The sequence below is a fragment of the Bos javanicus genome, chromosome 29, assembly GCF_032452875.1.
Source record: "Bos javanicus breed banteng chromosome 29, ARS-OSU_banteng_1.0, whole genome shotgun sequence".
Taxonomy (NCBI): domain Eukaryota; kingdom Metazoa; phylum Chordata; class Mammalia; order Artiodactyla; family Bovidae; genus Bos; species Bos javanicus.
In genome coordinates this window covers 24,289,469-24,305,561 of record NC_083896.1, presented here as the reverse complement: position 1 = coordinate 24,305,561, position 16,093 = coordinate 24,289,469, and the positions used below count along the sequence as shown (strand labels likewise).

Here is a 16,093-nt window from a genome sequence, read left to right as displayed (position 1 = left end):
AGATTAGATTCTTAATGGTACAAAATTGATAACAGATATCAAAAAGCAGAGATTAAAAACCTAAAATAGAGGTTAGATGCTCAAAAATACAATATAAAAAATACAAAAAAAACCAATCTCAAAAGTTAAAAACAATATGGAATTTATTTTTAAAAATAGTTTTTTTGAAAGGTAGGCTATTAAAATGAAAGTCAAAGGAGTAATAAAGAACTACTTTTTTAATTAAAAAGTGATAATAGTGAAAATATATCTAGGAATTTCTATGGAGCTGTTGTGGGCAGTTTGGGGTCAGTTCAGAAGTTGTTTTGTGGAAGTTGCTCAACATTCAACTGATCTTTTGATGAATTTGTGGGGGAGAAAGTGGTCGCCCCATCCTATTCCTCTGCCGTCTTGGGACTGCCCCTTGGTTTGGGAATTTATAGGTTTTTTTAAAGGCTTTCTCATTGGTTTTGATCTGTAGGGTTGAAGACTCAAATTTAAATGCACTGACATAGGTGACATGTATTGATGATCTAGATTAGAGTTTCATCTTGGTCTCTGTAAGGATCTCATAAGATATGGTCAATAGTTAGTTTCTAATTTAGTGTCTTTTTAGGTTAATGTCTCTCCAACTTTAGACTGCATCTGAATCTCCAGGAGGGACTGTTAGAACTCAGGCAGCTTGATGTCAGCAAACAGTTTAGTAAGCAGCTCCAAGTTTCTTTACTTCCATAGAAATATCAGAAAACAAGCAGAAACTGTTAGAACCAACTTTGTCAGAATTTTGGAAAATGTTAAAGACTTATGGCAACCAAGTTAATTCTGAATAAAGAAAAAGGCAACATCAAAATAGTAGGAAAGCTCTGTGGCAGTGTTACTTGCCTTCATCCCACACCAACTATAGCTCAGTGGCAGTCTTAAAAGATGTCAGTCCCTGTTCCCAGTATGAAGCCATGGTCCCAGGTTCCAAGAGAGCAGAGCAAACCTTCTGTCTACAAATTATTTTGCATGTTTGTTCTGTCTGAGACTACCTGAAGTTCACCTAACTCAGAATCAGAATTCTATCTGGGCAGAAGAAAGGTAGACATTGCTTAAAAAGAATGCAGAGATATGAGACAACCTGGGGCAAAAGATCATAGTTCACACACAGACACACACACACACACATGTGGCAACCTGAAACAAAGAGGGAAGACTGAAGAGAGAGATTCATTGGGCAGTTTAAGGCATTCAAAAGCACTCATGTATCTGAGGAATGTAGAAAGCTATCTGCAAGCTCAGAGCAAGATTTTTGCTCATCAGAGCCCTGGGAACACAGTAAACATTCACTGGGGATGAGCCCTAGGATTTGCACAAGCATGGCTAAGTGTTAGAGGGCCCTAGCATATAGCGTGCTGTCCCCTATCTCCCCCCTCTCCCAGTTCCTGGCATTCAAGGAAATTGTGTTCGTCTGAAAAATTTCTGAACACAGCTCAGGAGCAGAGATTTCAGTGACCAAACATATTAGGTTGGTGCAAGATTAATTTTGGTTTTACATTTTTGAAATTTGTTGTTTGATATTGGAATACATTCTTAAATGTGATTATGTTATACATCATTTTAATGCACATTTCTCACTTTATATTTTTATTTTTGCTAATGACTTATTGCTGTTTATATTTATTTTAGCCTAGGGAAATTATGGTAGACAAAAAGCAAATCTGAATGTTTTTCTTCATTGAGTTCAAAATGGGCCATTGAGCAGTGGAGACCACTCACAACATCAACAATGCATTTGGCCCATGAACTTCTAATGAATGTACAGTAAAGTGGTAGTTCAAGAAGTTTTGCAAAGGGGATGAGAGCCTTGAAGAAGAGGAGTGCAGTGGCTGGTTATCAGAAGTTGACAACAGCCGATTGAGAGCCATCATCTAAGCTGATCCTCTTACAACTACACGAGAAGTTGCCAAAGAACTCAGCTTCGACCATTCTATGGTCATTTGACATTTGAAGAAAATTGGAAAGGTGAGGAAACTGAATAAATGGGTGCCTCGTGAGCTGACCGAAAATTAAAAAATTGTCATTTTGAAGTGTCTTCTCTCATTCTATGCAACAAGAAACCATTTCTCAATAGAATTGTGACATGCAATGAAAAATGGATTTTATACGACAACTGGAAATGACCAGCTCAGTGACTGGACAAAGAAGAATCCCCAAAGCACATCTCAAAGCCAAAATTGCACCAAAAAAGGTCAGGGGCACTGTTTGGTGGTTTGGTGCCTATCTGATCCACTACAGCTTTCTGAATCCCAGTGAAACCATTACATCTGAGAAGTATGCTTAGCAAACTGATGAGATGCACTGAAACCTGGAACACCTCCAGCCAGCACTGGGCAACATAAAGGGCCCAATTCTTCTCCACAACTGCCGACCACATGTTGTACAAACAACACTTGAAAAGTTGAATGAATTGGGCTACAAAGTTTTGCCTCATCTGCCATATTTGCCTGACTTCTTACCAGATGACTGCTACTTCTTTAAGCATCTTGACAACTTTTTGCAGGGAAAAGGTTTCCACAACCAGCAGGACACAGACCAAGAGTCCATCAAATCCTAAAGCATGGATTTTATGCTATGAGAATAATCAAACTTACTTCTCATTGGCAAAAATGTGTTGATTCTAATAGTTCCTATTTTGATTAATAAAGATGTGTTTGAGCCTAGTTATAATGATTTAAAATTCACCATCTGAAACCACAATTACTTTTTCACCAACTGAATAATAAGGAATACAGTCTCTGTGAAAATAGATAAACTCTTAAACAAATGGATTACTGCAGCAATTCAACAATAGATAAGACAAATGAAAAGAACAGGGGAAAAAAAAAAAAAAAAAAAACCAGGAGATCCCGGGGAAGGGAGAGACTGCTTTTCAGAGTCATTACAATATTCAGTTGTTCAGTCTTGAAATGAGATGAATCAGAAAGGTACTGCCATTCAAAGAAACAAAATAAATAGAAGCCATTCTGGAGGAAGTCCAAATATTAGATTTAGTAGATGGAAACTTGAAAATAACTGCCTTAAATGTGTTCAAAAAACTAAAGGAAAACGTGGCCTAAAAGTTTAAGGAAGTGAGGAAAATTATGTATGAACAAAAGAGAATATCATTAAACAGAAAGTATAAAAAGGAACCAAATAGATATCCTGCAACTGAGAAGTACATTTGAAATACAGATTAGAAGGATTCACCAGCAGGTTTGAGCAGGAAGAAGAAAACAATCACTGAACTTGAAAATAATTGTAATGAAGCAGTCAGAGGACAGAAAGAAAAAGGAATGAAGTCATAGTTGGAAGCATTTGAATCCAAGGCATGTGTGGGTATACCTACCATCTCACTGCAACTTCAACTCCTCTTCACTCTTAGTACAGTTTGAAAGCATAGGCGTGGCTTCATGAGCAGTTAGCCAGTGCCATTCCATGGTTGGTTTAATGCTTCTGCTATTGCCATCTCCAAGTCTTCAATAATGTTTTGAATAAGGGATTCTGCAAATTATGTAGTTGATCCTAAATAATATATATGAGGGTTATGAGGGTTTACTTGTTTATTATTGATCACTATATCTAGATTCTGAGATTTAACAAGGTCAGAACTCTATTTTATTCAGCAAGTGGTTCAGATATACCAGGTCCATAGTTGGCAGATGGTGTACTCTTAACATGAATGAGTAAATGCACAAGCTGTGAATCGGACTTCTTATTTGTAAAGTGCAAAGATATCTCTCGTAAAGGTAATGCAGGTTATATAAGAATATATATTAAAAGCACCTGGCACACAGTAGGTTTACAACATGCATATGCTTCCCCTTATGTATTTAATGTTCCTTTTATGCTTAAGTCTATTCTGTAGTCATATTAGGGATTTTTTCTACCATTTAGGGACTTTTGTTTCAGTTGGCAGCTCGTGATTAAGAGAGGGAGAAGAGTGTATCCTATGTCTGTTCCAGCTTGATGAGTGTGTTATTCTCTGTAGATATAAAGAATCCTTGCTTAAGAACCCCAGTCCCTGTTACAGACAGAAAACACAGAGGTTCTTCATAGACCTAGACAATCATTTACCTGCAGAGGTGGGTTGTAGGGATGAGGAATAGAGTACCAGTGGTTATTGACTGCTTTCTCTGTTGTAGACCTTGTCTGGCCATACCTTTATGACCTCAGTTAATTACATTTCACCTTCAGAGAATGCTAATTAAATAGTAATGTAATCATCCTTCTGTAGCCTGTTTCTAAGATCCTCTGTGGATATACCAAACTACACGGATGCTCAACTCCCTCATATAAAACGACAGAGTGTAGTTGGCCCTTCATGTATCCTGTGGACTGGGCATCTGCAGGTACAAAGGGTTGACTGTGTTACCCCTAGTGTATAAATGAGGCAAGGATACTCAGAAAGACCAAGCAGTATGTATGTCACATAGTTTATAAGTGAGTGAAATGAGATCAAAACTTAGAACTTTTTTTTGTTTCCTCAAGATTTTTGCTCATTCATGCAACAGATGTTTTTAGGGGCTTGCTTACTATGTCACTGTGTTAGATGGTGGAGTATTTCACTTAAGTATACCATGTCCCATGGAGAAGACAAACTTGTCTTCTTCCTTAGCTCCAACCCAGAATAGGCGGTCCCAGTGATAAGCACCAAAAGGAGGTGGCAGTTCCACACACCCCATCTTCCTAGGGAGCGTTGTGGTTCTCCTTATTCCCTAGAATGAGTAGCTCCATCCAGTAGCTCTTTAGAAGGAAACCTTTGAAAACTCATCTCCCCCATAGTGTCCTGTACACCAGAGTGTGTTCAGTCCATGCTTTGGTGAGGTGAGATGGCTAGGACAGGGGATATAAGCCAATGTCTCATTACACCAATTATCCTGATAGTTTCAGTGTCAAAAAATCTTCCTGTAAAAGAGGCATTCACTTCTCAGGTGACTTCTCAGGCTTTTAATATATATCGTGTAGAAACTGCCTCCTGGATCCAAGAACCACACCTGTGTGTTGGTTCCAGAACTAAAATTCTTATGTTGTGTTTTCAGGCTAAAACTGTGTTGTTCTTTATTTTAAATATGAATGGTCACTTCATAGGCAAAGTAAAAGGTAAAACTGTCAAGCCTTTTTCTTGTTCCTGGTGCATCCTTAGGAATAGTGCAATAAAATGTTGCTGATGAAGCAGCAGAGGATGGAATCATTTGCTTGGTGTTTTGCACATAAACCTCTAGTGTTAGTCACTGCCTATCAGAGACACAGAACACAAGCTGCGGAATTCTTCACTTCAAAACAGCATCCATTTGAGAAAGCAGTTGGCCAGTAGTGATAGGCTTATCTGAATCTTCTGATTGTCGTAGATTTTCATTATCAAGGTGGTTGCCTACCGCTCAATTTCCCTTTGATTCGTACTAAGCTGATTATGCTGTCACTATTTCAGAGGGTAAAGAAAAAAACAAGCTTAGGTGAATCACAGTGCTTCAGAGGTTTGGTTGTTCTGACAGTTTCGAAATAGCTGAACTCTCAGGGAGAATTCTGATCCCAAAGCCATTCACAGTTAGAACTATTCTCTCAGACTGTGTCTCTGTGTCTGGTGAATTTAGGTCTGAAACCTTTCCCTTACCTGGACTTCACTGTCGCCTTAATAGCTGAGCTGTCACGGGGAAGTGAAATTGATTATTATTTTTTTTTTCTGCCACAGCTGTTGTTTTCTACCTCAGCTGGTTCCCATAATTCCACAGATGGTAAGCATATGTTTATAGCCACATAGAAAAAGAAGCTATACTGAATTCCTCCCATCTCTAATTCTTATTTTTTCCTTTCATGCAGAAAGTCAAAGTCACACAGCCAGGGAATCATATATTTGTAGATTAATATTTCTGTGCATTAAATCTTTGGAAACAGCAGGAAAGCTAATGATATGCTAATGAGCTGACAGTTTTTATTGATTGTAATGGAAGTCGACAAGTGTCTGTCTTGGCTTTTATGCAAGCTGGAATATTTTATTAACTGTCTTCAAGGCAGAAATACATAATTGGCTGCATTTTGAAAACCCTCCTTGTCAGTTTCGCAAGTCTTACTTTTTGTTAGCCTGTTGCCAAAGCTTGGGTCCTTGCCAGTTTATAAACAGACCACATCTTCATCCATATATTTACATGCCTGCCAGGAACTCTTCCCCACTCCCTTTTCCTTTCCCTTTCAAAGCAATTTGTTTCAGTGTTTTAGCCTACAAAAAAGGAAACCATTTTCTTCAGTGTAAACAGAGATCTGCAGGGAAATAAGAGTGTTAAAGAAGAATTAGCATTTGTTTGGCGGCAAAGCTGCTTTCATTTGTATCGGAAAGCTCCAAGTGTTGGAAGGGCTTGCCTAATCTTCCTTATTCCACACAGAAGAGGCTAATAATGGCATAATTTTTCTAACTCTTTTTCTGCATCTCCCTGTATTTTTTAGTGTGAAATGAGAAATGTTCTTGGAACAACGGAAATAATGGGCATTAGTGCCCTAGACCAAAAAACAAAAAAACAAACCCATAACATATCACCTGCCTGGTGCAAATTTATTTTTCAGTACCTGGTGAGCTGAGTGCAGGAAGATGAAGAAGGTGGCAACAGGTGGATGTAACAAAGAGGAAGAAAGATCCATTTTCTCTTTTCATTGTACTAATGGTCAAAGCTCATTAATTTGGGCTCTGCCCCTTAGGGATTTATTTAGAGCCCCAGAGTGGCTGAGATTTAGCACTGTACTAACAACAAGAAATGGGATGGTTTAGCAAGTTAATAGTGTAAATAAGGTTGCAGGGGAGAATGTTAGGCTACCTAAAAGGACCCTAGTTTTCCAGCACTGAAAAACTGTTTCAGCTGACTGTTAGCATCGAATGCAAATAACTCATTATGGACAGTTGAATAGTATCTCTCCATGAAGGCAATCAAGATAGAACCTCATTTTTAAAAAATTTTTTTTCATCTTGTTTTTCCTTTTTTTTTTTTTTAAATTGGAGGATTATTTCTCCACAATGTTGTGTCAGCTCCTGCCATACATCAGGAGCTGACACAATATTGTGGAGCTCTGAGGTGGGTGGCCAGTGGGAGTTTGCTGTGTGACACAGGGAGCTCATTCGGTGCTCTAGAACCTTATTTTGAGAACAGGACTACCTTGTAGCACCATCTTGTGAGTCCACGTAACTAGGAGACTTTCTCAAATGATTTTATTTACACTGTGAACTGTGGTGTTGGAGAAGACTCTTGAGAGTCCCTTGGACTGCAAGGAGATCCAGTCAGTCCATCCTAAAGGAAATCAACCCTGAATATTCATGGGAAGGACTGATGCTGAAGCTCCAATATTTTGGCCACCTGATGTGAAGAACTGACTCATTGGAAAAAACCCTGATGCTGGGGAAGATTGAAGACAGGCGGAGAAGGGGACAACAGAGAATGAGATGGTTGGATGGCATCACCGACTTGATGGACATGAATTTGAGCAAGCTCCAGGAGTTGGTGATGGACAGGGAGGCCTGGCGTGCTGCAGTCCATGGGGTCACAAAGAGATGGGCAAAACTGAGCGGCTGCACTGAAGTGAACTGATAGTGGACCAGCACTGGTCTGAAGTTAGCAGACCTGTAGTTGATGGCCCAAGATTAAGGTGTCCTTTTGTTGTTCTTGTTGAGTCACTAAGTCAGGTCCAACTCTTTGCAACCTCAGGACTGCAGCATGCCAGGCTTCCCTGTCCTTCACCATTTCCCGGAGTTTGCTCAAAGTCATGTCCATTGAGTTGGTGATGCCATCCGACAGTATCCTTTAGAAAAGCTAATTAAAATATCAGAGCTTTTAGATTTTTCATTGGTCTAATGACCAGGTGATCAGTCCCTAGATCAGTAGTTTTCATCAGGCATATCAAAATCACCTCAGGGCCATTTAAAAATTTTATAGAAAATTGTACTCTCTCACCCTCCTCTAAAATTCTGGTGTGTACCCCTAGTTTAACAACTAGCATTCCATATGATTTTCACAGACTCTTAAGAGCTATAAATTTATAGTTTAATATTATGCAAGCCAGGCTTCAGCAATACATGAACTGTGAACTTCCAGATGTTCAAGCTGGTTTTAGAAAAGGCAGAGGAACAGAGAGCAAATTGCCAACATCCGCTGGATCATCAAAAAAGCAAGAGAATTCCAGAAAAACATCTATTTCTGCTTTATTGACTATGCCAAAGCCTTGGACTGTGTGGATCATAATAAACTGTGGAAAATTCTGAAACAGATGGGAATACCAGACCACATGACTTGCCTCTTGAGAAACCTATATGCAGGTCAGGAAGCAACAGTTAGAACTGGATATGGAACAACAGACTGGTTCCAAATAGGAAAAGGAGTAAGTCAAGTATGTCAAAAGGTGTATATTGTCACCCTGTTTATTTAACTTATATGCAGAGTACATCATGAGAAACGCTGGACTGGCAGAAACACAAGCTGGAATCAAGATTGCCAGGAGAAATATCAATAACCTCAGATATGCAGATGACACCACCCTTATGGCAGAAAGTGAAGAGGAACTAAAAAGCCTCTTGATTAAAGTGAAAGAACAGAGTGAAAATATTGGCTTAAAGCTCAACATTCAGAAAAGGAAGATCATGGCATCTGGTCCCATCACTTCATGGGAAATAGATGGGGAAACAGTGGAAACAGTGTCAGACTTTGTTTTTTTGGGGTCCAAAATCACTGCAGATGGTAACTGCAGCCATGAAATTAAAAGACACTTACTCCTTGGAAGGAAAGTTATGACAAGCCTAGATAGCATATTCAAAAGCAGAGACATTACTTTGCCAACAAAGATCTGTCTAGTCAAGGCTATGGTTTTTCCTGTGGTCATGTATGGATGTGAGAGTTGGACTGCGAAGAAGGCTAAGCACCGAAGAATTGATGCTTTTGAATTGTGGTGTTGGAGAAGACTCTTGAGAGTCCCTTGGACTGCAAGGAGATCCAACCAGTCCATTCTGAAGGAGATCAGTCCTGGGTGTTCTTTGGAAGGAATGATACTAAAGCTGAAATTCCAGTACTTTGGCCACCTCATGTGAAGAGTTGACTCATTGGAAAAGACTCTGATGCTGGGAGAGATTGGAGGAAGGAGGAGAAGGGGATGACAGAGGATGAGATGGCTGGATGGCATCACTGACTCAATGGACATAAGTTTGGGTGAACTCCGGGAGTTGGTGATGGACAGGAAGGCCTGGCGTGCTGCAATTCATGGGGTCGCAAAGATTCGGACATGGCTGAGTGACTGAACTGAACTGATTGTGTCAGGGAGGAAGAGACTTCTTCCTCTTCTCTCCTAGGTTTTTCTGGTGAGTCTAAGAATTAAACTGATGTGAGACCAGTTAGAAGATACTCAAAACAGATTTCAACAACATGTGTACATGGCCGAGATCCAGGAAAACTGAGTAGCTTACCATAAGTGGCTGAAATACCTCACCTTAAATACCATTTTCAGCTAAGACTACCTGGATGTGGTGGTAGAACTTTGGGATTGCAAGGGGGAGGTAGACAATTCATATGGAGATGGAGATGGCAGAGCAAATTTCAGTAGATAAATGTTTGCTGGACCTGCAGAGACAGTGGGTGCAGAGTGCATGCTGATCTTGTCTCTCTACCACACCTGGCTCATATTCCTGGCAGAGAGCTCTGGTAATAGCTCTCTTCTGGGAACAGACCTTCTGTCTTGATTGTTTTAGGTAGTTAGGGTGAAGGTCAGAGTTTCTTTCTGTGTCTTTTGGGCTTTGATTGTTTTCAGGTCTAATCTTACATTCCACATTTGCCACATTTCAAGTGGCAAGTTTTGCTCGCCTACAATTATATACTTCATAGTTTTTAAGCATTTGATATAGGTAAGGTGTTGATTGTGACTACTTTGTGGAATATACTATGATGGGAATTGCAGGGGATGCTGAAGTGAAAGCCTATGTTTTGTCCTTCATGGTGTTACCAATTTAGTAATTTGGTTGGTTGCCATTCACTTCCAGATAGTAATATTTTACTCTATTAGTGTACTGGATGTTGATACTACCTTCACCATTGTGTAAGGAGTAAATATTGCTCTGCTGCTGCTGCTGCTAAGTTGCTTCAGTCGTGTCCGACTCTATGCAACCCCATAGACGGCAGCCCACCAGGCTCCCCCGTCCCTGGGATTCTCCAGGCAAGAACACTGGAGTGGGTTGCCATTTCCTTCTCCAATGGGTGAAAGTGAAAAGTGAAACTGAAGTCTCTCAGTCGTGTCCGACTCTTAGCGACCCCATGGACTGCAGCCCACCAGGCTCCTCCATCCATGGGATTTGCCAGGCAAGAGTACTGGAGTGGGGTGCCATTGCCTTCTCCAAAATATTGCTCTAGGAAATCCAAATGATTGACAACAAGGAGCACGTTCAGTAGCTCAGTCTTGTCCGATTCTTTGTGATGCTATGGACTGTAGCCTGCCAGGCTCCTCTGTCCATGGGATTTTCCAGGCAAGAGTACTGGGATGGATTGCCAGTTCCTTTCCCAGGGACAACAGAGCAGTGTTTTTCAAAGTGGGGCTCTTTGACTTTTTGTGAGAATCCTCTGGGACAGCTTTTGAAAATGATGAATCCGGGCCCACCCTGACTCCCCTGAAACAGAATCTGACATTGAGCCAGGAATCTGAATGTTAAATACTCAATGTGATTCTTAAGAAGTTGGCATTTTGAGAAATACTGCCATGGTCAATGGTATGAAATAAAGCATAGTCTTAAAAAATGAGATCAAAGGAGGTCTGCTGGTATAGGCTCAGCCAGAGTTTCTTTTTTCCAGTTAAGTATAGATACATTTGAAGTTAAATGAAGAAAAATAATAGAATTTCTATTTTTTTATCCCTTATTTCACCTTTTTGGGGGAGAAGTTGCTATGTTTTAAGGTATGCTTTCATCTTTAGAAATCCTCAAAGATGATTTTTCTGAGAGAGATAAGGCCGATCACCTTCTTTTTGTTTGTTGTTTCATGCTTTATAAAATTCTGTTTTCTAAAGAAAACTAAGTGCCTAGCAAATGCTTCCTTTATTGACAAATGTCCAGGAAATAAATAAAATCCGCCTGCTATCTGCCATTTCCACATCTTCAGAATCAAACAATTTTGACTCGCAGTTGGTTGATTCCATGCATGCTGAGCCTGTGTATACAGAAATCATACTGTATTATGTCATTTCTGCAAATTTTTGTATCCCTGATGGGTAGGGGGAAAAGGAGGTCCCAGAATTACCTTCCAACTACTGAGGGATGACTCTAGTCCATATGACAATTCAGTGCAAGACCTTTTGATTCTTATTATGAGAAGGTCCTGGGATATATATATATATCGATATGTATTTATAGGTAAATGCATACACTCACTCTTCTTTGGGTTACAGTTGGTATTTGTACAGTATATTCCGCCTTTCTTTTTAATCCAGACTGGAATTATAACCATTCAAACAAATTAGCATTCCCATCTTGATTCATTTGGTAAGAAAACATTTTAAGCCAGTATGTGGGCTGACCCTCATGACCTTTTTATTTTTTTTAGAAAAAAATATGAAGTGCCTTGAGGTTTTGTGCTGATGGGGATCAAAGATCTGTCCGTTCTTATTTCCATTTTTGTTCAGGTCAACACCATTGACCTTCATCTAATGATCTGTGTAACACACATGTGTGTGCCTGAGATTACTAGTAGAAAGAGAAATGAGGAGGGATGCAGGAAGAAGAAAGTGTGGGAGAAACAATTAGTAATTTTAAAATGCAAAATCAGTCAGTCATTAAAATAAAAGGGCCAGTTCGCTATACAGCAGAAAATAACCCAATATTGTAAAGCAACTATGTGACAAAAAAAAAAAAAAAAGCCAAAAAGAATACTGCTGTGTATAATATACATTGCTACAGGATAAGCAAAAGGAATATCCTTTCAAATGGATTTTCCATTTCTTTTGGCAAAGATAATACCATGACAAATATATTCTAGGTTTCCAAGGGTCTTTTTCATGGCTAATAAAAATAAGAATGATTTAGGCTTTTCTGACCAGCAGGTAATAGACCCAGCCCTTTCCTAGTATAAGTATTTTCTCTACTTTTGCATCACTGAGGGTGATCAACTGTCCTGATTTGCCTGGGAGTCTCAGTTTTAGCACCCAAATCTCTAAATCCCAGGCAGACCTAGATAGTCACTCTACTTCATCCATGTTTAGCCTATTTAGACAGATATTTTCTAATGTGATATTATATCTCTCTGATGGTCTGTTCTATGATGGAAATCTATAGCTTTGATTTACTCTTGACTGATTTTTTCTTTTATCTTGAAAGTTAGCAAAAGCACACAGATCTAAATTGTGACCATTTCAGTTTGGACAAAGATTTCATTGACCCAGCACTTAAGTGCTGGAAGGTTCTGCAGCTTTTGCATACAGCACTTCTTTTTTTCTAGATCAAGTGACTGAAGCTCAGAGAAGATGGTTGACTTCCTAAGTAAACCCAGTTAGCTACAGATAAACCACTGACTGACAATCCCATGCTTTTCTCAGATTCCTCAAACATGCTTGAAAGGTGCCCTGGCCTCTTAAAGGAGATAATTTGCTTTGAAAAACTGTGCAATACTGTGCCAGGAAGAAGCTGATTGACTTAGATTGTGCTCTATTAATTACTCCCTGGAATTCCCTTGCAAGACATGGCAAATTCATTTTGAAGAACTGTGGCAGGGACCTCCTTCCCATGGTGAGGCTGTCTGCTCTGGTAATCACAGACACTGCATCATCCTCAAAGAGGAAGAGATTAATAAAGGTATCTTGTTTTGAGGAAGAGGCCTTTTGACCCTGTTGTTTCTATTAACATTTCCAATTAATATTTTATCTTGAAATAATAAGCAGAAACAGCATTTGCTGATTACCTTTTGCTGTTCAGAGGATAAGCACATAAATGTTAAACTTTACTCCCTCTGAAAGACTTGCCACACTATCATAAGCCTATATTTTATTTATAGATTAAGCTCGGTGTACTGAACCAGCTTCTACATGTTCCATCTGTTCTGTAATATCTCTTCCATCAAACCAGGGAAAAAATACCCTAGAAAGAGAATCTTGAAATTCAACATGAAAAGTCCAAAAGCTATGTCAATATTTTCATTGAGAGATGACAGCCCCAATGACTTGCTTAAATTAGGGCTGTTCTTCTAGACATATTGGAAAATTAAAAGACCTCCTTTCATCCACAGTGAGATGTTGAACAAATCTTAAGACTCACCAGCAAAGACTCATGTTATTCAATTAGCTGAGAGCAAGGTTCTTAGTTTTCCCCAAGTCTAATATTATTTCCTTGATTAAATGAATCAGCAGAGCATTTTAGTCTAATATGTTCCTATTGTCTCTTTCCCCCACCTAAGATAATCCTGGAAATCAGCAATATTTAATGTTTTAAGATGACTAGGGCATTGAGGAGAATTTTTATTGCATCAGTGCCTTTTTAGAGGGACAGCTTAAAAACATTGACTGATGGATCCTTAGTTCTATGATATCATTAGCATAAATCAGTAGTAAGTAATTGTAGCTTTCTCAAGATGAATGGACATTTTGAGATTTCTGGAAGAGCATGAGTTGCAGTAGGTCACTGTGACCAACTCAGCTTCTGAATGAGGTTATCAGTCATGTTAAATAAAAAAAAATCTTCCCTGTAGAGAGCATGTGACAGGGGCCATTTGAATTGATACGTGTAATAGTGATTGCCACCTCTCTCTTCTTTTATCAAGGGGATTATCCAAGATGGGAAAATCATCTTCATGCCAAACGGATATATAACACAGTGTCCAAACCTGAATCGCAGTAAGTAGCAACTTAAAGCATTTCAGAATTATGTTATATAACTTGTTGATAATATGAGAGAAGCTGTCAGGAAGGATATACACAAACTATTTACATTGTTGACTTATGAGGTGGTGGGATTAGTGAGAGATCTTATGTATCCTAAATACTTCTGTCTTTGAATTTTTTTAAAGTTTATGTATAATTCATAGAATTAAAATTTGAAGATAAGAAAAGTTAACATGAGCAGTTTTTAGTCTGTAGATTGATACAGAAAGTTATGCTTGGTATAACTATATAAATACATGTATAAAAACTATTTTTAAAATTTCTTGAATTGGATAGTTTACTTTTGCTGCTTCTGTGATAATTCACAATTCTTTAGGCCTGATAAAAATGAGCTTAATTTAAATTTAAAAATGTTTTACAGTTTAAAACATACTGCCTTTCCTTTCCTTTCATTTCGTTTTTATTAATGAAAGGGAAAGATCTAGATCTGAAATCCTTGTGCATTCACTGCAATTTTGAAGTCAAACTTAACCAGAAAAGTGAAAACCCTTCTACATAACCAAACAACTATGGTTGAAAAATATATTTTCTTCTGTTAGCACAGTATCAACATTTATTTTATATTTTCTTTATTGAGCTTGCCCAACTTGCAGTGATTTCTTAAGCCTGGTGCAAGGAATAATGGATTTACAAGAGCTTTTGGCCAAGATGACTGCAAAAGTAGGTATCTAAACTTCACTTGTGATGTTTCATTTTTTTGTCCATTCGATCTGGAACTCAGAGTGATTTGCTATAATGGAAACATTTTTAGCTTTGGCATCTGAAATATGTTACCATAAAAATGGTTTACTCTTTCTTGAAATAGGACAACCTATAGTAAACATAACCATTTACGTCTTTGATGCTATTCAGCTGTATCAAAATGTTTGCTTGAAAAATGTTTGGAAGAAAGAGGCAATATGTATCACTGTAGCCTCCCTGGGAGTGGAAAAGGAATTTTCCCATTGGCTATTAAACTAGTAACACTGCGAGCTGGTATATGGTCAGAGTCACTGCTGCTTATAAGCTAATGCATTCTGGATGCAAGAATAATTGCCAATAATCAGAAAGGGCAAAATCACTGTTGTTAGAAACAGATTACTGTCACAGGAAGGCATTATATCACATTTCTAATACATGATTCATTTCAAAACTGGTACTGAGTTCAAATAGTCAAGGAGGCAAGTTTGCTTTTAACAACTTCAGTCTTCTACTTCTGTATCTCTCCATCTTCTCCATATCCACTTGACAAGCATCTTTTGAGGATTTGCTCTTTGCTGGACACTGTATTAGGCAAAGAGGAGGCAATGATGAAGTCATTTCTACCCCCACAGATGTCATATTGAGTGGCAGAGCCAGAAATGTAGACAATTAGGGGCTTTAATAATATATATTCATAAAATTTAGATTGATAATGAAAAGCCCTGAGCCTTGTGAAGAAAGGTGCTGAATAAATAGAAAACATGGCTAGTGCTGTTGTTATGATACCAATCCGTCGTGGACATGAGTTCCAGCCTAGGGCGAAGAAAGAATTAGGTCGGGCCTAAGAGACATTATACTCTGCAAAAGGAAGACTTTTAGTAACAGTGAAAATGATACATTAATCCTATTCCACCTGCAGCTGTGACGGCTCCTGCCATCAGCCATAGTACGAGGGGAAAATTGGTGGGGTAGGTCAGTGTTTGGGAGGTAGGGCTGTATTTTGGACTCAAAGATTGTGCTGCTGAAGACAGTCTTTCTGTTTCAAACTAGGTTTTTTGGCCAAGTCTTTTTTTGTCTGCAAAGGAGAGAAAGAGCGCTTTCGTAAAGAGAGAAACTAAAACTGAGAATTGAGAGCTTTTCACATCAGAGTATAGTGGAAATGTGAAACGCAGGCAATTATTTGCTTTCCCAGCTTGTGGCATGTAGAAGCTATTATTTCAGCTATATTGTCTGGAGCAGCTTGATCTCAATACTGTTAATTATATTTTAGCTTGCTACCAAATTTTTGGACCAAGAAACATGCCACTCAGCTTCAGGTGACTGTGGTTCTTCATATCCTGGAGTTGATGGTGCCCTTTTTGTTCTCATTCTTTTTTTTCGCAGGAATATCATTTTTGTCTTTTTAGCTGTACATTATCTAGCAGCCGCATTGAGCTCTGTCCTCAAAACATTATTTTGTAAAATGGGCATTTGTAAGGCAGAAGATATTTAATTGTGGGTGATTACAAGCAGACAGTGGTTTAATCCACCTTCTAAA

At 38.7% G+C, this 16,093-nt stretch overlaps 1 protein-coding gene across 2 annotated transcripts in view; it reads left to right on the top strand.

Moving 5' to 3' along the window:
- Positions 1-16,093, top strand: part of NELL1 (neural EGFL like 1) — a 1,051,740-nt gene that overhangs the window by 233,124 nt on the left and 802,523 nt on the right. For both annotated transcript variants that reach the window (XM_061406202.1, XM_061406204.1), the window contains exons 6-7: positions 13,755-13,827; positions 14,453-14,535. In XM_061406202.1, the coding sequence (XP_061262186.1) occupies positions 13,755-13,827; positions 14,453-14,535 (156 nt within the window). The remainder of the gene's footprint in view (positions 1-13,754; positions 13,828-14,452; positions 14,536-16,093) is intronic.